The 19,760-nt window shown below is 49.2% G+C and overlaps 1 protein-coding gene across 1 annotated transcript in view; it reads right to left on the bottom strand.

Annotated features, from left to right (window-relative positions):
* The window catches only part of MAP4K1 (mitogen-activated protein kinase kinase kinase kinase 1), a 42,210-nt gene that overhangs the window by 3,078 nt on the left and 19,372 nt on the right, over positions 1 to 19,760 (bottom strand). Inside the window, 19 exon segments of the mRNA XM_087727947.1 lie at positions 319 to 493; positions 3,280 to 3,324; positions 3,326 to 3,384; positions 3,513 to 3,534; positions 3,536 to 3,572; positions 4,952 to 5,057; positions 7,647 to 7,707; positions 7,840 to 7,916; positions 8,403 to 8,487; positions 9,929 to 10,005; positions 10,807 to 10,975; positions 11,623 to 11,665; positions 12,823 to 12,846; positions 13,442 to 13,483; positions 13,583 to 13,638; positions 14,420 to 14,478; positions 14,930 to 15,011; positions 17,391 to 17,504; positions 18,349 to 18,430. Of these exon segments, the coding sequence (XP_087584073.1) occupies positions 319 to 493; positions 3,280 to 3,324; positions 3,326 to 3,384; positions 3,513 to 3,534; positions 3,536 to 3,572; positions 4,952 to 5,057; positions 7,647 to 7,707; positions 7,840 to 7,916; positions 8,403 to 8,487; positions 9,929 to 10,005; positions 10,807 to 10,975; positions 11,623 to 11,665; positions 12,823 to 12,846; positions 13,442 to 13,483; positions 13,583 to 13,638; positions 14,420 to 14,478; positions 14,930 to 15,011; positions 17,391 to 17,504; positions 18,349 to 18,430 (1,415 nt within the window).

Raw genomic sequence — 19,760 nt, 5'->3', positions numbered from 1 at the left:
ACATTTCAAAAGCTCCTGGTCTTTCCAAGTAGCTTTCTGCGAAGAGACCAACTCTCCCCTCCATAGATCAGGATAGAAAAGATGTCACATCTGAACAGGCCTGGTTTTTCAATCTCAGGCTTATGTCGTGAATGCAGAAGACCTTTCTGATGAGGTTCTACCTTATTATTGTCCTTCATAAAGAATGAGCAACAGCAGATGTGCAGAGGCAGTGGTCAAATGTCAAATGAGCCACCGGGTGACTTGGAACCCATCCTGGGATTCAGCTAGTACTCGAGGGAGGGGGGAGAAACCAGGATATGCTTCCAGGAGACTCACCGCTTTTGTCGCTGATAAACCAGGAGGTTAAGGAATTGAGGTTAATGACTTGAAACTGCACGGCTTGTCCTGGGGGCCCCTTGCTCACCCCAATGCAGACCACCGGATATTCCTCTTCGGGGTTTATCAGCATCTCGAAGATGGGCAGCAAGGAAGGCAGGGGGAAATCAAAGTACTATCCAAAGAGAAGAGGAAGAGAAGGATTTCCTGAATGGGGTTGATGCCCACAAAAGTGCCATCTCTACCAATCGGTGGGTTCCTGCCAGTTCTAATCTCGTCTACAGAAGAGGTTCCACAAATCTACAGTGCCGTTTAGAGCCGGTTCCAGCTCCCTCCCCCCACCCGTCCGCACATCATCAAGATGAAGAGCGAGAGGACGAATTCTGGGAGTTGAAGTCCACAAGTCTTAAAGCTGTCAACTTTGAACACCCCTGGGTTGTTTTTTTCTTAAGGGTTAGGGGTGCAAGGGTCTTGTAACTTGACAGCTTTAAGACTTGCGTGCTTCAATGCCAGAGTTCCTGAGCCAACATGACTGGAGGAGGAATTCTGGGAATTGAAGTCCACAAGTCTTAAAGCTGTCAAGTTTGAACACCACTGGGGTTTTGTTTTTCTAAAGGTTAGGGGTGCAAGGGTCTTGTAACTTGACAGCTTTAAGACTTGCGTGCTTCAAATGCCTTAGTTTCTGAGCCAACATTTTGGTTGCTAAGCAAGAGTGTTGTTAAGTGAGTTTCACCACATTTTACAAGTTGGCTACACCTACCCAGTCACATGACTGCCAAGCCACTCCCACCCAGTCACATGGCTGGCAAGCCACTCCCACAAAGCAGGCCACACCTACAGAAGAGGTTCTAAAAAAAATTGAAACCCACCACTGCAATGGGAGTACCTGTACTAATAACCATCTGGCAACTTTGCAGAGTAGACCAGACTAGGAAACCAAACTTATGCAGATTAATACAGATAAGTCCTCAACGGAAGAATCTATACCGTTCTGGACGAATGGCTGTCCAGTCTCTTCTTAAAAACCTCCAGTGATGGAGCACCCCCAACTTCTGGAGGCAACTTCTGTTCCACTGATTAATTGTTCTCACTGTCAGGAAATTCCTCCTCAGTTCTAAGTTGCTTCTCTCCTTGATTAGTTTCCACCCATTGCTTCTTGTTCTGCCCTCAGGTGCCTTGGAGAATAGCTTGGCTCCCTCTTCTTTGGGGCAACCCCTGAGATATTGGAAGACTTGCTATCATGTCTCCCCTAGTCCTTCTTGCTATTAAACTAGACATACCCAGTTCCTGCAACCGTTCTCCATATGTTTTGGCCTCCAGTCCCCTAATCCTCTTTGTTGCTCTTCTCTGCACTCTTTCTAGAATCTCAACATGGGTTTTTTTAAGTATTGGGGTCACCAAAACTGGACGCAGTATTCCAAATATGGTCTCACCAGTGCAAAAGAGAAACATGCTTTCAATAATAGCCCAGAAGGAATAAATCATGCCCTGAAAAAAAAAATGGGGGAACCCTGGCAATCCCAAAATAGTTTCAATAATAAACCGGCGAGAGGCCTTCAGAGAGGGTGCACAGGGTGGGAAGGAGTTTGGTTGGCACAGTGGTGAGATTCATTTTTTTTTTACTACTGGTTCTGTGGGCGTGGCTTGGTGGGCGTGGCAGGAGAAGGATACTTCAAAATCTCCATCCCCTCCCCGCACTCTGGGGCCAGCCAGAAGTGGCATTTGCCGGTTCTCCGAACTACTCAGAATTTCCGCTACCGGTTCTCCGAACCACTCAAGATTTCTGCTACCGGTTCTCCGAACCACTCAAGATTTCTGCTACCGGTTCTCCGAACTACTCAAGATTTCTGCTACCGGTTCTCCGAACCACTCAAGATTTCTGCTACTGGTTCTCCGAACCACTCAAGATTTCTGCTACCGGTTCTCCGAACCACTCAAGATTTCTGCTATCGGTTCTCCGAACCACTCAAGATTTCTGCTACCGGTTCTCCAAACTACTCAAGATTTCTGCTATCGGTTCTCCGAACCACTCAAGATTTCTGCTACCGGTTCTCCAAATTACTCAAGATTTCTGCTACCGGTTCTCCGAACCACTCAAGATTTCTGCTACCGGTTCTCCGAACCACTCAAGATTTCTGCTACCGGTTCTCCGAACCACTCAAGATTTCTGCTATCGGTTCTCCGAACCACTCAAGATTTCTGCTACCGGTTCTCCAAACTACTCAAGATTTCTGCTATCGGTTCTCCGAACCACTCAAGATTTCTGCTACCGGTTCTCCAAACCACTCAAGATTTCTGCTACCGGTTCTCCGAACCACTCAAGATTTCTGCTACCGGTTCTCCGAACCACTCAAGATTTCTGCTACCGGTTCTCCGAACCACTCAAGATTTCTGCTATCGGTTCTCCGAACCACTCAAGATTTCTGCTACTGGTTCTCCAAACTACTCAAGATTTCTGCTATCGGTTCTCCGAACCACTCAAGATTTCTGCTACCGGTTCTCCAAACCACTCAAGATTTCTGCTACCGGTTCTCCGAACCACTCAAGATTTCTGCTACCGGTTCTCCGAACCACTCAAGATTTCTGCTACCGGTTCTCCGAACCACTCAAGATTTCTGCTATCGGTTCTCCGAACCACTCAAGATTTCTGCTACCGGTTCTCCGAACTACTCAAGATTTCCGCTACCGGTTCTCCGAACTACTCAAGATTTCTGCTACCGGTTCTCCGAACCACTCAAGATTTCTGCTACCGGTTCTCCGAACTACTCAAGATTTCCGCTACCGGTTCTCCGAACCACTCAAGATTTCTGCTACCGGTTCTCCGGAACCTGCTGGATTTCACCTCTGGTTTGGCACCAACCTGGGTCTGCCTTGGTAATTCCACTGGCTGCCTCTTCCTTGGGATGCCCACCTTGACCCTGGCAAGGAGATGCTTCCTCTGGCAGGGGACTCGGCTCTTACCTTGACCAGCATGAATTTCTGCATGGGTTCATACCATTGGAGGAGGAACCACTCCTGCCTCCAATGCCCCACAGAGGAAGTGGCAACTGTTTTGGGTGTTCCTGGCTGCAAGAAATGTGGGTGGGTGGGGTGGGGGGAGAACAGGCTGCATTGGATGCTAGGCAGGACAAAGGAGGGGAGGGGAGAAGGGGTCAGCCCGTGGTGACCATCCCCGGGACTGGCGTTCAACGCACCTGTGCAACATTTCTGGCATCCCCTTCGTGTCGGGGATCTTGGTGGTGATGACGTTTTTTCTAGAGGGAAGGAAGAGAAGGGAAGATGGGCTAATTACGGAGGGAGAACGAGAAGGTCTTTTAGAACTGCCTTACAAAGCGTTTCTCAATCTTGGCAACTTTAAGAAGTCTGGACTTTACCAAAACTTCTGCCGCCAACAAGAAGAAGCCGCTTGTATATGAACAAAGAGCAAACCCCCACTCCCTTCTAGCACTGATGACGTTACCTATTCGGGCCATGAAATGTCTGCAAGAAAACCATCGAGCTCAGAGAATACCAAGGACCTCACAACCCTCCTCCTCCTTCCCCTTCTCTCTGCAAACCCCACTCCCTTCTAGCACTGATGATGTTACCTAGTTAGGGTAATGAGATGTCCACAAGAAAACCACCAAGCTCAGAGAATACCAATATTGGATGTCAGATTTTACTATATGCAGTTGCTCATCCCCTCATGATTAAGAGATACAGAGTTGAATTGTTCTCTACAAGCCAGTTTTGTTTACATTTTTTTCAACCTAAGAGTTTCTTTACAACAAACTTTGTCTATTCTTGTTAATAGTCACAGTCATTCTCCTCCTCTTCCTCCTCTCATCCTCCTCCTCCTTTCTGCAAACCCCACTCCCTTCTAGCACTGATGATGTTACCTAGTTGGGTCATGAAACATCTGCAAGAAAATCACCAAGCTCAGAGAATACCAAAGACCTCACAGTCATTCTCCTCCTCTTCCTTCCTCCCTCTCCTCCTCCTCCTCCTCCTCCTCCTCCTCCTCCTCCTCCTCCTCCTCCTCCTCCTTTCTGCAAACCCCACTCCCTTCTAGCACTGATGATGTTACCTAGTTGGGTTATGAAACATCTGCAAGAAAACCACCAAGCTCAGAGAGCACCAAGGAGCCCACAGTTTTACTCCTCCTCCTCCTCCTCCTCCTCCTCCTCCTCCTCCTCCTCCTCCTCCTCCTCCTCCTCCTCCTCTTCCCTTCTCCCTCTCCTCCTCCCCCTCCTCCTTTCTGCAAACCCCACTCCCTTCTAGCACTGATGATGTTACCTAGTTGGGTCATGAAACATCTGCAAGAAAACCATCAAGCTCAGAGAGCACCAAAGACCCCACAGTCCTCCTCCTCTTCCTCCTCCCCTCTCATCCGCCTCCTCCTTTCTGCAAACCCCACTCCCTTCTAGCACTGATGATGTTATCTAGTTTTGTCACGAAAAGTCTGCAAGAAAACCACCAAGCTCAGAGAGCTCCAAGGACACCCCCCCACCCCCGAAAATAACCAGTTGGCCCTCCAGCCAGCCAGCCTGCTAAAGACCTCTGCCAGATAAAGAGATGAACCATTCTCACACCTAAATGAATCCGGAAGTATTGAGTGGTAAGAGAAAGACACCGTTGCGGTGATGGGCTTTACCTGGGTAATAGTCGGTGTGGAGAAAGGGAGACCCCCAGGCGCTGGTCCCTCTTGCTCTGCTCATGCAGACCCAGTAAATTGTGGGAGAAGAGCTGGGGAACCTTGCCTGAATCAGAGGGAAAATGAAACCTATCAAGGTTAATTCACCATACAGGAAGTCCTCGATTTACGACCATTCACTTAGCGACCACTCGAAATTACGACGGTGCTGAAAAAAAGCGACTTGCAACAATTCTCGCCCTTATTAACATTGCAATATTCCCCAGAATGACGTCATCCGAATTCAGGCGCTCGGCAACTGGCATGTATTTATGACGGTTGAAGCCACCAAACGGTAAGAGCCGAGGTGGCACAGTGGTTAAATGCAGCATTGCAGGCTACTTCAGCTGACTGCAGTTCTGCAGTTCGGCTGTTCAAATCTCACCGGCTCAAGGTGGACTCAGCCTTCCATCCTTCCGAGGTGGGTGAAGTGAGGACCCGGATTGTTGTTGGGGGCAATATGCTGACTCTGTAAACCGCTTAGAGAGGGCTGAAAGCCCTATGAAGCGGTATATAAGTCTAACTGCTATTGCTATTGCTATGATCATCGTTTGCAATGTTCCTAGCCAGTTCGGAGGGGAGGGGGGGAGTGAGATTCGATTAACAACCACGTGATTCTCTTAACGACCCCAGGGGCAAAAAAAAAAAACATAGCAAAATTGGGTGGACCTCATTTAACAACTGCCTTGCTTAACAACTGTAGTGCCGGTTGCAAAACGCAAATCGAGAATTACCTGTTCTGAATATCAACCATTATTATGGCTCCTGGGTGCAAATGATCTGTTCAGGGCGTGGGACTTAAATTTTGCAAGAGGAACGGGTCTGTATTTGCAGAATTTGCACAAGCACCTTTAAGAGTCCTTAGTAATGTACTCTGAGGTGGTTCTACTACAATTTCACTTTGTCCTTTCATCCCCCTCGTTCTCTTGGGTGCTTTTTTTTTTTTTTTTTACTTCAGGTTGCTTAAAATGGGGGGAGAGAAGAGCAAAACAAGATGCAAAGAATAAAAAGAGGAAATTGCTTGAACAACAGGTCGGTCTCCAGATATTAGCCGGTGGGTTGATTTATTACCACTTCCTGAATTTTGCAGATAAAAACATTATTATACATATAATAGCGGTTAGCCATCTAACCAATGAAAACTCTGCCCTGAAGTAATTTAAGAGGAAGTGTGTGTCTTTTTGCAGGAAGAAATGGGTTTTTCTAGTTACTTAGTTTTTTAGTACAGAGTAGTAGTAGTAGTAGTTGTTGTTGTTGTTAGTAGTAGTAGTGTAGTAGTAGTAGTAGTGGTAGTAGTAGTAGTAGTAGTAGTAGTAGTAGTAGTACAACAGAGGTCTTCAAACTTGGCAACTTTAAGACGTGTGGACTTCAACTCCCAGAATTCCCCAGCCAGCATAGCACAGCATGGAGAATTCTGGGAGTTGAAGTCCACAAGTCTTAAAGTTGCCAAGTTTGGAGATCCCTGGTTTAGTTATCTTGGCCATTTCAGCTCCCAGAGTTCATGCTGGCCGGGGAATTCTGGGAGTTGAAGTCCACCTATTTTAAAGTGGTCCCAGTTGAAAAGCACGAGCATATAGAGAAAAAAAGCTCATTGGAACTCAACCTCTCCTGACTTTTAAAGCCCAAATTTCATTGCTCAGGGGGATTTTCCTACTTCCTCTCTCATTTTCAACAAAAGATTAGAGAAATATTAACCGAATTCTTCGACACCCAGAAGCAGGCCAGGGAGGACATCTGCACCCTGGCTGGGAACTTCTGGTCATGATGGCTGGGGCTTAGGGGAAATGTAGTCAGTATGTCTGAGTGGTGTTGGGTTGAGGACAGTTGGAGGGAAGTTTCATTTCTTCTAGCCTTGAATTAAAAAATGCCAACATGGGCAAAAGGTTTGAGACCTACAGGTGATATTTGCTAGAAGGACCTATGCAGCATCATTCTGATCTCTCCAGAATTCGCCTGTTTTCACTTCCTCATCTTCACAAAATCATAATCACACATGGACTTTTCTCCCCGGGGGACGGGGGCTCCAAAATCCAGCTTTCTACTTCCTTCGCTTCCTCCCTGCTTAAGAATGGTTACGTTCAAACAGAAGATGCACCCAGATCAATTACAATAGCAGTTCGACTTATATACCGCTTCGTAGGGCTTTCAGCCCTCTCTAAGCAATTTACAGAGTCAGCATATCGCCCCCAACAACAATCCGGGTCCTCATTTTACCCACCTCGGAAGGATGGAAGGCTGAGTCAACCCTGAGCCGGTGAGATTAGAACCGCCGAACTGCAGATAGCAGTCAGCTGAAGTGGCCTGCAGTACTGCACTCTACCCACTGCGCCACCTCGGCTCTTACAATCTAGCACCTACCTATTGCTATTGTTCTCACTGTCAGAAAATTTCTCCTTCATTCCAGGTTGCTTCTCTCCTTGGTTAGTTTCCATCCATAGCTTCTTGTCCTGGAAAATACCCTGATATTTCTCCTCTCTGTGACAACCCCTCAAATATTGGAACGCTGCTATCATGTCCCCCCTGGTAATTAGGGCATATTTCGGAAACTTGACACCAAGACTAAATGTACCCAATTCCTACAACCGTTCTTCGTACGTTTTAGCCTCCAGGCCCCTAATCCTCTTTGTTGCATTTCTCCCCACTTTTTCCAACTTACCTGAAAGAGACATGAGAACGTTTCCCATGCAATAGACCCACGTCGTTCGGCTGTGATAAAGCTTGAGAGAGGGAGAGGGACAAAAGAGAGAGAGAGAGAGAATGACGTTTTTCAAAGCAAGCCAGAAACGGAATTCTCCGCCTTCTCCCTTCTGTCATTCAGACCCATCCCTGCCACCCCCCGCCAGTCTCACCAGTTCTAGTGTGGGTTCCGCCTCACTCCGGTTCAAGGCGAAGATTCCTTCCTCAGCCCCCAGAATTAAGTGCAGCTCTGGAAAACAGGGAGGAAATTCAGAATGAAGGTGGTCCCAATCTGATCGATTGCATGTGCCATAAAGAGGCCGTCCACCCTTGGCGGGCACAGGTGGTCTCCATGACACTCTTCTGGCTGGCGACGGACTCTGCCGTCGGGTGACAGGGAGCCGCAGCAGAGGGATGAAAGAGCCACGTGCGGCTCCAGAGCCACAGGTTGCTGGCCCCTGCACTAAATGAACTGTTGTAAATCAAGGACCACTTGAAGTGCCACCACCCCCCGCCCCCCAAGATGTTCAGAAGAACTAGTCCTAGATGAGGGAGCCATCCTGGAGCTCAATTGCAAACCAGGTAATTTATTTCTAGATCATTCTATGATCTAGAACCCTGGACAAGAGAACTTCACCTGGACTAGATGCTGCTCAGGTCGGCAGAAGAAACTAATGCATTCCCCCCCCCCCTGGCCCATCCGTCGCACCCCCGAATCTGCTCCAGGCCTACCTACCGTTGGTGTGTGGATGGGTCCAGGCGGTGGCCGAGGTGAGGTGCAAGGGACACTCGTTGAAGACTTTCTTGAAGAGGGTCCTGTCCTGAGGAGGAGAAGCAGGCAAGAGAACATCATGAATGACGGCCTCCTGGCCCTCGGGCCCTTCTCTCTCACCTCCTGGTGGTGTCTCTTCCTTCCCCTTTTAATTTCACCCTCGTGATTTCCAAAACTGGTTTGAAATATTTTGGAGGGGAAGAGGAGGAGAAGGGGAAGATGGAGAAGACGATGGGGGAAGGAGAAGGGAGAAGAGGAAAGTGAAGGAGAAAGGGGAGACGAGGAAGAGAGGAGTAAGAGAAAATGGAGAAGGTGGCAAAGGAGAAGGAAAAGGGGAAAGAGAAAGAGGGAAAGAAGAGAGAAGGAGAAATTGGAGATGATGGAGAAAAGGAAAAAAGTGAAGGGGAAGGGAGAAGAGGATGAGAGGATGAGAGGAGAAATGACATGGAGAAGGCGATGTGAGGAGAAGGAAAGGAGAAAGGGGAGACGAGGAGAGGAGTAAGAGAAAATGGAGAAGGTGGCGAAGGGGAAGGAAAAGGGGGAGAGGGAAAGAGGGAAAGGAGAGAAGGTAGAGAGAAGGAGAAATTGGAGATGATGGAGAAAAGGAAAAAAGTGAAGGAGAAGGGAGAAGAGGATGAGAGGAGAAATGAAATGGAGAAGGCGATGGGAGGAGAAGGAAAGGAGAAAGGGGAGACGAGGAGGAGAGGAGTAAGAGAAAATGGAGAAGGTGGCAAAGGAGAAGGAAAAGGGGAAAGGGAAAGAGGGAAAGGAGAGAAGGAAGAGAGAAGGAGAAATTGGAGATGATGGAGAAAAGGAAAAAGTGAAGGGGAAGGGAGAAGAGGATGAGAGGATGAGAGGAGAAATGAAATGGAGAAGGCGATGGGAGGAGAAGGAAAGGAGAAAGGGGAGACGAGGAGGAGAGGAGTAAGAGAAAATGGAGAAGGTGGCGAAGGGGAAGGAAAGTGGGAAAGGGAAAGAGGGAAAGGAGAGAAGGAGAAATTGGAGATGATGGAGAAAAGGAAAAAAGTGAAGGAGAAGGGAGAAGAGGATGAGAGGAGAAATAAAATGGAGAAGGCGATGGGAGGAGAAGGAAAGGAGAAAGGGGAGACGAGGAGAGGAATAAGAGAAAATGGAGAAGGTGGCAAAGGGGAAGGAAAAGGGGGAAAGGGAAAGAGGGAAAGGAGAGAAGAGAGAAGGAGAAATTGGAGATGATGGAGAAAAGGAAAAAAAGTAAAGAAGGGAGAAGAGGATGAGAGGAGAAATAAAATGGAGAAGGCGATGGGAGGAGAAGGAAAGGAGAAAGGGGGGAAGAGGAGGAGGAGAAGGAGGAGAAAGATTCCTTGTCCTGCTGCATTTTGGCCCCAAGAAAAATCCAAGTTATTCTATCTCCCTTGCAGCTTCAGTTTAAAAAAAAAAAGTTTAATTTGAGCAATAATGGAATGATTTGGACCAGAACTGGTTGGCCCAATGTGGAGGCTGAACATGCTTACCAGTTTCTGCCTCCTTTCCAGCTTCGGAGGAAGGCTGGGCGGCCTCTCATCCAAGGGATCCGAACGCAGTTCTGGGACTGCAGGGGAGTAAGGTAACAGTCAGCACCCCACCCCACCAAATCCTGCTCTGGGGATATTGAACCCCCAGATCTCAACCCAGCAACAAAACTTAGTCCTTATTATTTTACTCTGGGCTCTCCAAATCCAGGTTGAGTCCTATGGATTCATCGTCTTCATTTAATGACTCCCATAATCCCTTGCGGGGTGGAGTCTGGGCAACTGAATGGAGCGAGCAGAGTGTTTTAATGGCCAGATGCCCTTCCCTGTCGCCAGTGCGGAGTTTTGTTTAGCAGAGATATTCCCGTTGTGAGAAATATCTGCCTCTACCTAGGATTGAACTCACAGCCTCTGGATTGTGAGGCGAGAGCTGCCCCTCTAGGCCACCGCACCACTCCGTTGGGGTTCCTAAGAATTAGGCCTATAACATCTTTTACTAGGAATATAATAACCCCTAAAAGGCTTGTCCCAGGGATGAAAACGGTCCCTGCGCCGAGCTATTTTTAATATTTTTAATAATTCTACAGGTAGTCCTCGGTTTACAAACACAACTGAGCCCTACGTTTCTGTTTTTAAGTGAGACATTTGTTCAGTGAGTTTTACCCCCATTTAACCACCGTTGTTAAGTGAATCACTGTGGTTGATCAATGACTAACCCAGTTGTGAAGCGAATCCGGCTTCCTCATTCACTCTGGCTTGTCCGAGAGTCGCAAAAAAGGGGATCACGTAACCCTGGGACGCCACAAAGTTCGCGAGCGTCTCCTCCTCCTCCTCCCATCGTTTTACTCCCGTTTTTTGGGGGGGGGGGAGGAAAGTCCTACCTGATTTGGCGGTGAGGTGGGAAGCTTCGGCTCTCCCAGAATTACTTTGTGGCGAGGGCCAACTCAGGATGGGGCCACTGGAGCACCGCCCACGGAATAGGGATTTGGCAGGAAGGAGGTCCCGGGGTCGATCCGCCGCCGTTTCGTCCGAGGCGACCCAAACTCTGGGCTATCCAAGAGAGAAATTTCAGTGGGCATCAAATTCATTTGTCAGCAAGAAAAGGAAACCTTGGGTGGGTGGGCACCCGTGGACTAAATCTGCACGCACCCCACGGAAGAAAGTGGCTTAGGTTTAGATTTAGGTTTCATTTTATTTATATGCCGCCCTATTCCCAGCAGGACTCAGGGCGGCGCACAAACCCAAGGGGGAAAGGGAAACACAAAACTACAAATACAACCAAAAACGACCAACAGCCACACAGATCGAGAGGGGAAGGGAACTCATCGACCCCAGGCCTGCCAACACAGCCAGGTTTTAACGGCTTTTCGGAAGGCCTGGAGAGAGGTGAGGGTCCGGATCTCTGCGGGGACCTCGTTCCAAAGGGCCGGAGCTGCCACAGAGAAGACCCTCCCCCGGGTAGTAGCCAGATGACATTGGCTGGTATACGGAACCCGGAGGAGGCCGACCCTGTGCGATCTAATGGGTCTTTGGGAGGTAATTGGCAGCAGGCGGTCTCTCAAGTACCCAGGTCCAATACCATGAAGGAGAACCGGAGCCCTGTACTATGGCTGCCCACTCACCTGGGTGTATCGCCGCCACCTACAAGGACAGAAGGGGAGGGGTGCAAACTTACTTTGCGTCCATAGGGGGTTTACCTTGGGAGGTAGTGGCGGGGGGAGACTGGGAGGCTGAGCGTCCCTGGAAGGAAAGATAAATGACCAGGTTCAAAAACAGAGAGAGATTGGTGGGGGGGCTGTTTTCTCCTCCCCGACCCCGTCACACACACACATTTCCAATGGATTGTTCTAGCAAGTTGTTACTAATCGAGAAGAATATTTGTAGTTTGGGGTTGAACTGCTGCTCTCTGAGCTTGGTTGTAGGCATTTCCTAGTTGCAGGCTAGGTAACGTTATTAGAAGTGGTGAGATTCAATTTTTTTTTTACTATCGGTTCTGTGGGTGTGCTTAGGGGAAGGATACTGCAAAATCCCCATTCACTCCTCACTCCTGGGGGAAGGATACTGCAAAATCCCCATTCACTCCTCACTCCTGGGGGAAGGATACTGCAAAATCCCCATTCACTCCACACTCCTGGGGGAAGGATACTGCAAAATCCCCATTCACTCCTCACTCCTGGGGGAAGGATACTGCAAAATCCCCATTCACTCCTCACTCCTGGGGGAAGGATACTGCAAAATCCCCATTCACTCCTCACTCCCGGGGGAAGGATACTGCAAAATCCCCATTCCCTCCCCACCCCATCCCACTAACCTGCTTTCCAGCTCATCTCCTGTGCAGGGCAACAAAAGAAGACCCAGCCATTCAGCTGGGACTCGGGAGACAGTGAATAGATCAGGGGCGGGGCCAGCCAGAGTTGGTATTTCTCGGTTCTCTGAGCTACTCAAAATTTCCGCTACCGGTTTGGCAGAATTGGTCAGAACCAGTTGAATACCACCTCTGCTTATCAGTACTAGAAGGGTACGGGGTTTGCTCTCTGTTTTTAAGCCTCACTCCCTTCTAGCGCTGATGATGTTACCTAGCTGGGTCATGAAATGCCTGCAAGGAAACAACCAGTTTCAAAGAGCACCAAGGGCCCCCATAGCAGGACATCATAATTCGCTGTGAAAAGTCACTGCAGGTCTCGCCGAACTACTCCCAATCAGCTAAATCCCTTCAGACAGCGTAAAGAAAACATTTTATTTTCCAGGACTGTAATTTCCAAATCCCAAGCCGGAATCTATTGGTCTGAGGGACTAGCTCCTTGCTGGATTCCGAGATCCGCCTCTTCCCAACTTTTGGCTAAAGGACTGCGTGTTCTGTAATTTGATATTTTACAAATTCTAGGAGAAATGGTTACCTGGTTAAGTCTGGTCTGCAGGGGCTGGAAGGCAGAGGAGAAAAGAAGGAGAATTTAGGAGAGAAAGAATGACCAAGGGGGATTACGCTCAGGGAGTTTAGTGGCCCCCATTGCCACTTCATTGTTTTACGAGTCCTTTGTTGCCATTTTGCCATGGTCAAAACCTACTGTTTCTCAACCTTTTGTCAGGGTTTTGAGTCAGATGCCCTAATTAAATCATGAGCCGCGAGCCAAGCTTCATAAGAAACCCAGCACCTACCCAAGTGAAGCCAACTCTCACCCCACGTAATATACGTCCCGATCATGACCCTGTTTTTCCCCCCCTCCCCCAGGGGGTGTGTCATAAATCACATTCGCCAATGGAGCAGTTTCTCGGGTTGTAGAGATCACTCCCCTCCAGCCCGCTGTGGGTAACCCTGGAAGATGGCCTTGAGGGAGGTAAGGTTAGAATGTAGTTCTGCGTTTGGCTGCTGTGCTGCTCCAGCGGTTTCTCGCCTCCCACTTGCCTATGGCAACTCGAGAGCAGGGCAGGGAGACCTTGGCCATTTTAAGACAGGTGGACTTCAGCTCCCAGAATCCCCCCTCCCGCTCAGCTTTAAGCAGTTAAGACAGAACTTACATATCTACATCGTCGTAGTCGTCTGAGTCGGTTGCATTCTTCCTGCAGAGGTCAGGAAAACAAAGCTAACGTAAATTTTATTTCACCGCCAGGCAGCAGGTAAGGGAGATGGTACCAAAGGCCCCTTCCGGATTCTCTCACCTAAATTCAGATCCAGGTTTGTCCATCGTGCTGTAGCCTGGATCTAGAATGATCTCCTGCAGAAGAAGAAGAGAGACTTGGATATTTCAGCCTAGGCAATAGCAATAGCAGTTAGACTTATAGACCGCTTCATAGGGCTTTCAGCCCTCTCTAAGCGGTTTACAGAGTCAGCATATTGCCCCCAACAACAATCCGGGTCCTCATTTCACCCACCTCGGAAGGATGGAAGGCTGAGTCAACCCTGAGCCGGTGAGATTTGAACAGCCGAACTGTAGAACTACAGTCAGCTAAAGTAGCCTGCAGTGCTGCATTTAACCACTGCGCCACCTTGGCTCTCACTGTCCACAGGGGTGTGTCTCCAGCAGAATTAGGAGCCAAATTCCCCAACAAGGCAGCCCAGTGGTATCTGGGGATGATGGGCACAATAATCAAACTCATCTGGAGACTCCCAAGTTGGCAAAAAGTTGCCTTAGACTTTGGTAATGCTCTCTAGATCAGTATTTCACAACCTTGGTGGACTTTAGGATGGGTGGACTTCAACTCCCAGAATTCTCCAGCCAGGCGTCCTCGCTGGGGAATTCTGGGAGCTGAAGCCCCACAGTTCTTAAAGCTGCACCATGGCTTGGGAATTCTGGGAATGGAAGTCCGCCCATCTCAAAGTCAAGGTTGAGGAACACTAGAGAAATAGCTGAAGAAGAGTTGGCTATGAGGTCTTTGGTCCATTGAGTTTGTCGGTGCCAAGAGTGGCAGACTAAAAGTAGGACCCAGATCTTGAAGACGTCCAAGAGAAGAAGACCTTTCTCAAGGGGAAGAGCAGGAGAGCCAACGAAGAGTTACCATAGAGCTTGAAGATCCCAGGCTTTGTCGTCTTCGGAAGGTAGGGCTGAACTTATGCTCTGCAATAAGATGGGAAACGGGATTTAGAACAGTGAGGAGCTGGGTGGAGGGTATGGAGACCAAGCAATCATGTTATTTTCCCCTAGTGGAGTGAATCCACTTAGATGAGCTGGACAGGTGAGCCAGTGGTGGGACTGATATTTTTTTACTACCAGTTATGAGGGGGTGGCCTGGCGGGCATGGCTTGGTGGGCGTGGCAGGGCAAGGATACTGTAAAATCCCCATTCCCTCCCCACTCCAGGGGAAGGATACTGCAAAATCCCCATTCCCTCCCGATCAGCTGGGACTCGGGAGGCAGAGAATAGATGGGGGCGGGGCCAGCCAGAGGTGGCATTTGCCGGTTCTCCAAACTACTCAAAATTTCCACTACCGGTTCTCCAGAACGGGTCAGAACCTGCTGAATACCACCTCTGAGGTGAGCAATGAACCAGCGAGAATGGACTACTATACCCTGGGCGCCGGCGTATCCTGGAGAAGTCACGCCTTGACGCTGGCTGGAGTGAATCCTTCGGGGCACCGGGGGTGGAGGTAACTGAGGAAGAGAAGAGGCATGTTGGAGGTGTGCGTGATGTCTCCCCCGCAAAACGGAGGGCTTCGGTGGCTGTGTATGCCCCCCAAGAGGAGCCCTTATTTTGCCAGCCCTCCAAAACACCCTTGAGTTTGACATGAGCAAGACAAGAGGGTCCTAGATTTATTGGTGTAGTGTGTGTGGGGCGAGGGAGAAGTAGTAGAAATAGCAATAGCAGTTAGACTTATATACCGCTTCATGGGGCTTTCAGCCCTCTCTAAGCGGTTTACAGAGTCAGCATATTGCCCCCAACAACAATCCGGGTCCTCATTTCACCCACCTTAGAAGGATGGAAGGCTGAGTCAACCTTGAGCCAGTGAGATTTGAACAGCCGAACTGCAGAACTGCAGTCAGCTGAAGTAGCCTGCAGTGCTACATTTAACCACTGCGCCACCTCGGCTCTATAGTATAGTAGCCTTGACAATTCCCCCCATCTTCGTATGGTGATATTGATATTCTGGATTAGGACCAGAGTAACCTTCGCGAGAAAATCTGGGATCAACCAACAAGTCCTGAATGTGTCTTAAAGATCAGTTGCTTCACTGTAGGAATTAGGATGGCTATGGGAGGAGAGGAAACCAAGTTCTAATCACAGGTGGTCACGGGAAGATGGAGGAGATTAATGGAAAAGATTCAAATTGGGCATCTCCAGACTGCTGTTTTAATGTGCTTCCCTCTGGGGGGGTGGGGGTGTTTCCAAAGATGTCCCTACCTCACTGGTGAAATTCATTTTTTTTTTTATTGCCGGTTCTGTGGGCCTGGCTTGCAAAATCTCCAATCCCGCCAGCCAGAGGTGGTATTTGCCGGTTCTCCGAACTACTCAAAATTTCTGCTACCGGTTCTCCAGAACCTGTCAGAACCGGCTGAATATCACCCCTGCCCCACATATATACATATATACAACCAGATCTGTCCCTGCAGTGGATCACACTTAGGTTAGGTTTAGGTTAGGGTTAGGGTTAGGGTTAGGGTTAGGATTTATATGCCGCCCTTCTCCCAAGGACTCAGGGCGGCATACAACGTTAAAAGAAACATATAATACAAAAGTTAAGAAGAAATTAAACAGAATATCCCAAACCCAATTAAAATTGACAATGACACATTTTTTTAAAAAAAGAATTAAAATTAAAATTAACAGTGATCAATACTTTGTTTTGTTCAGGCCAGGCTGGCTTGCTGGAAAAGCCAACTTTTTAGGGTGCGTCGGAAGGACCGGATTATACGAAGCTCCGGGGGCAGCTCATTCCAGAGGGAAGGCGCTCCCACAGGGAAGGCTCTCCCCCTGGGGGGTCGCTAGCCGACACTGTCTGGCCGACGGCACCCTGAGGAGGCCAACTCTGTGGGATCGCACTGGACGATGGGAGGCTACCGGTGGCAGTAGGTGGTCTCGCAGGTACCCTGGGCCTAAGACACGGAGCGCTTTAAAGGTCATAGTTAGTACCTTGAATCGCACCCGGAAGACAATCGGCAACCAGTGCAGGCCGCCTAAAAGGGGTGTAACATGGGAGCACCTGGGTGCCCCCATGACAAGTTACAAAGCTGGAGAGACAGCTTTGAGGTGGGACAAGTGAAGGAAGCCATCAGAAGATAGGGGGACACACCAGGAAGATCCCATTCCCCCGAGCCAAAACTTCACAAAATGTGTCTTTAGCCAAAGCTCGTGTTGGGAAAAGATGGAGGACTCTCATTTAACGTCGGACCGGAGAGGAAAAACAGCTATGGCACACAGCTTTAGTTGTAGGCTGGTGATGAGATGAAGGTTGCGTTGTGAGGACAGCTCCTCAGAGCGTGACCCGTCAAAACCGTGGAGGACAAAATCGCGCTCGACGAAAGCGCGCATTTGACGTCATCACAGCGCGACGAAAAAAATTTAAAAATTGAAATAAAATTAAAATTAAAGCAAGCCGATTCACATAAAGGTAAGGGTTAGGGTTAGGGTTAGGGTTAGGTTAAGGGTTAGGGTTAGGGTTAGAGCGTTAGGGTTACGTTTAGCGTTAGGTTAAGGGTTATGTTTAGGGTTAGATTTAGGGTTAGGTTAAGGGTTAGGTTTAGGGTTAGGTTTAGGGTTAGGTTTAGGGTTAGGTTTGGGGGGGTTAGGGTAAGGTTTTCGCTTTATTTTTACATTTTTCGATCACAGTGCGATGTTTTCGTCGCGCTGTGATGACGTCAAATGCGCGCTTTCATCGAACGTGATTTCGTCCTCCGCGGTTTTGTGGTGGAACCCCTCAGAGAAGAACGCCAAGCCTGGCCTCTCCCAAGAAGCAGTTGGAGGTAGGTATGGATGACCCCTAAGGCGAAGAGTCCCCCTCTCCCATTCTCCCAGCCGCATCTCTTTGCTCTCACCTCCAGGTCCTCTTCTTCTGCCTCACCTCTGGCCAGCTGGTCAGGATTGTGGACTTTCTCCAAGAGGTCAAGGGTCAGCTTCTGCGTGAGCTCTGCCTGGGTGACAAATTGGTGCTGGGAAAAGAAAAGCGAAGAAGATGGTTTGATCCAGTGGTGGGTTTCAAAAAAAAAATTTCGAACCTACTCTGTGGGTGTGGCTTCCTTTGTGGGAGTGGCTTGCCGGCCATGTGACCTGGTGGGAGTGGCTTGCCGGCCATGTGTTCTCTCTCTCTCTCTCTCTCTCTCTCTCTCTCTCTCTCTCTCTCTCTCTCTCTCTCCTTTTGTCTCTCTGTCCCTTTTTCCTTTTTTTCTTTCATCTCTCTCTCACTCTTTCTTTCTTTCTTTCTTCTTTTCTTTCTCTTTCTCTCTCTGTGTGAGTCTGTGTGTGTGTGTGTGTGTGTGTTTGTGTCAGTGGTGGGTTTCAAAAAAATTTTCGAACCTACTCTGTGGGTGTGGCCTCCTTTGTGGGAGTGGCTTGCCGGCCATGTGACCTGGTGGGAGTGGCTTGCCGGCCATGTGTTTTCTTTCCCTCCCTCCCTCCCTCCCTCCCTCTCTCTCTCCCTCCCTCCCTCTCTCTCTCTCTCCTTTTGTCTCTCTGTCCCTTTTTCCTTTTTTTCTTTCATCTCTCTCTCACTTTTTCTTTCTTTCTTTCTTCTTTTCTTTCTCTTTCTCTCTCTGTGTGAGTCTCTGTGTGTGTGTGTGTGTGCGTGTGTGTGTGTTTGTGTCAGTGGTGGGTTTCAAAAAATTTTGGAACCTCTTCTGTATTCTGTAGGTGTGGCCTGCTTTGCCGGGTCCCACTGGTGGAACCTCTTCTAACTGGTTTGGGAGATTTGACGAAATCTGGGGCAGGGCCTTTGCTCCCAACTCTTGCAGAGAGCACGTCCTGCGTCGAGATGGGAAGAAAAGTGGGCTTACTCACCGTGAGCATCTTGGAAGCGCTGGGCCGTTTCTTGGGGCTTTTGGTTAGTGTCACCTTGACGAAGTTGTGGAAGGCGGTGGACCTACGGAGACAGCGGGAAATGTTTGGCGCTGTAACACAGCTGAAGCTTGACAACTGCCTGGCTTCGCAGTGGAAACTCTGGGTCCGACTGTGGTTGTGAGTCGAGGGCTACCTGCCTTCCAAACCTCCGACATTCTGCCCCAAAGGGTAACACTAAGATTAACCCTCAAGGAGTAAATATCGCCTCAATCAAGGAACTGCCAAACAAGCAAAGAGGAAACAGCCCAACTAAAGAATCTCTAAGATCACTCCCACCAACACTGGCCGGGAAAGCCACTAGAATTGAATAGAAAGTGAGAGCAAAGCCCATTCCTTACTGGCACTGATGATGTTACCTAGTTGGGTCATGAGACGTCTGCAAGAAAAGAAGCAAGCTCAGAGAGCACCAAAGACCCCTACAGTCCTCCTCCACCACTACCACTATCTCCACCTTCTCCTCCATTCTGCAAACTTACTCCCTTATAGACTGATGATGTTCCCTAGCTGGGTCAGGAAACGTCTGCAAGAAAACCACCAAATTGGAAGAGCACCAAGGACCCCACAGTCTTTGTCCTCCACCACCACCACCACCACCTCCTCCTCCTCCTCCTCCTCCTCCTCCTCCTCCTCCTCCTCCTCCTCCTCCTCCTCCTCCTCCTCCTCTACTCTGCAAACTCTTATAGACTGATGATGTTCCCTAGTTGGGTCATGAAACATCTGCAAGAAAACCACCAAACTGGGGGAGCACCAAGGGACCCCACAGTCTTTGTCCTCCTCCTCCTCCTCCTCCTCCTCCTCCTCCTCCTCCTCCTCCTCCTCCTCCTCCTCCTCCTCCTCCTCCTCCTCCTCCTCCTCCTCCTCCTCCTCTACTCTACAAACTCTGATAGATTGATGATGTTCCCTAGTTGGGTCATGAAACATCTGCAAGAAAACCACCAAACTGGGGGAGCACCAAGGGACCCCAGTCTTTGTCCTCCTCCTCCTCCTCCTCCTCCTCCTCCTCCTCCTCCTCCTCCTCCTCCTCCTCCTCCTCCTCTACTCTGCAAACTCTTATAGACTGATGATATTCCCTAGTTGGGTCATGAAACATCTGCAAGAAAACCACCAAACTGGGGGAGCACCAAGGGACCCCACAGTCTTTGTCCTCCTCCTCCTCTTCCTCCTTCTCCTCCTCCTCCTCCTCCTCCTCCTCCTCCTCCTCCTCCTCCTCCTCCTCCTCCTCCTCTACTCTGCAAACTCTTATAGACTGATGATATTCCCTAGTTGGGTCATGAAACATCTGCAAGAAAACCACCAAACTGGGGGAGCACCAAGGGACCCCACAGTCTTTGTCCTCCTCCTCCTCCTCCTCC

The sequence above is a fragment of the Thamnophis sirtalis genome, unplaced genomic scaffold, assembly GCF_051295495.1.
Source record: "Thamnophis sirtalis isolate CommonGarterSnake01/CBP01778 unplaced genomic scaffold, rThaSir2_p1.2 scaffold_13, whole genome shotgun sequence".
In the NCBI taxonomy this organism is placed as follows: domain Eukaryota; kingdom Metazoa; phylum Chordata; class Lepidosauria; order Squamata; family Natricidae; genus Thamnophis; species Thamnophis sirtalis.
This window is presented reverse-complemented; position numbering and strand designations above follow the sequence as displayed.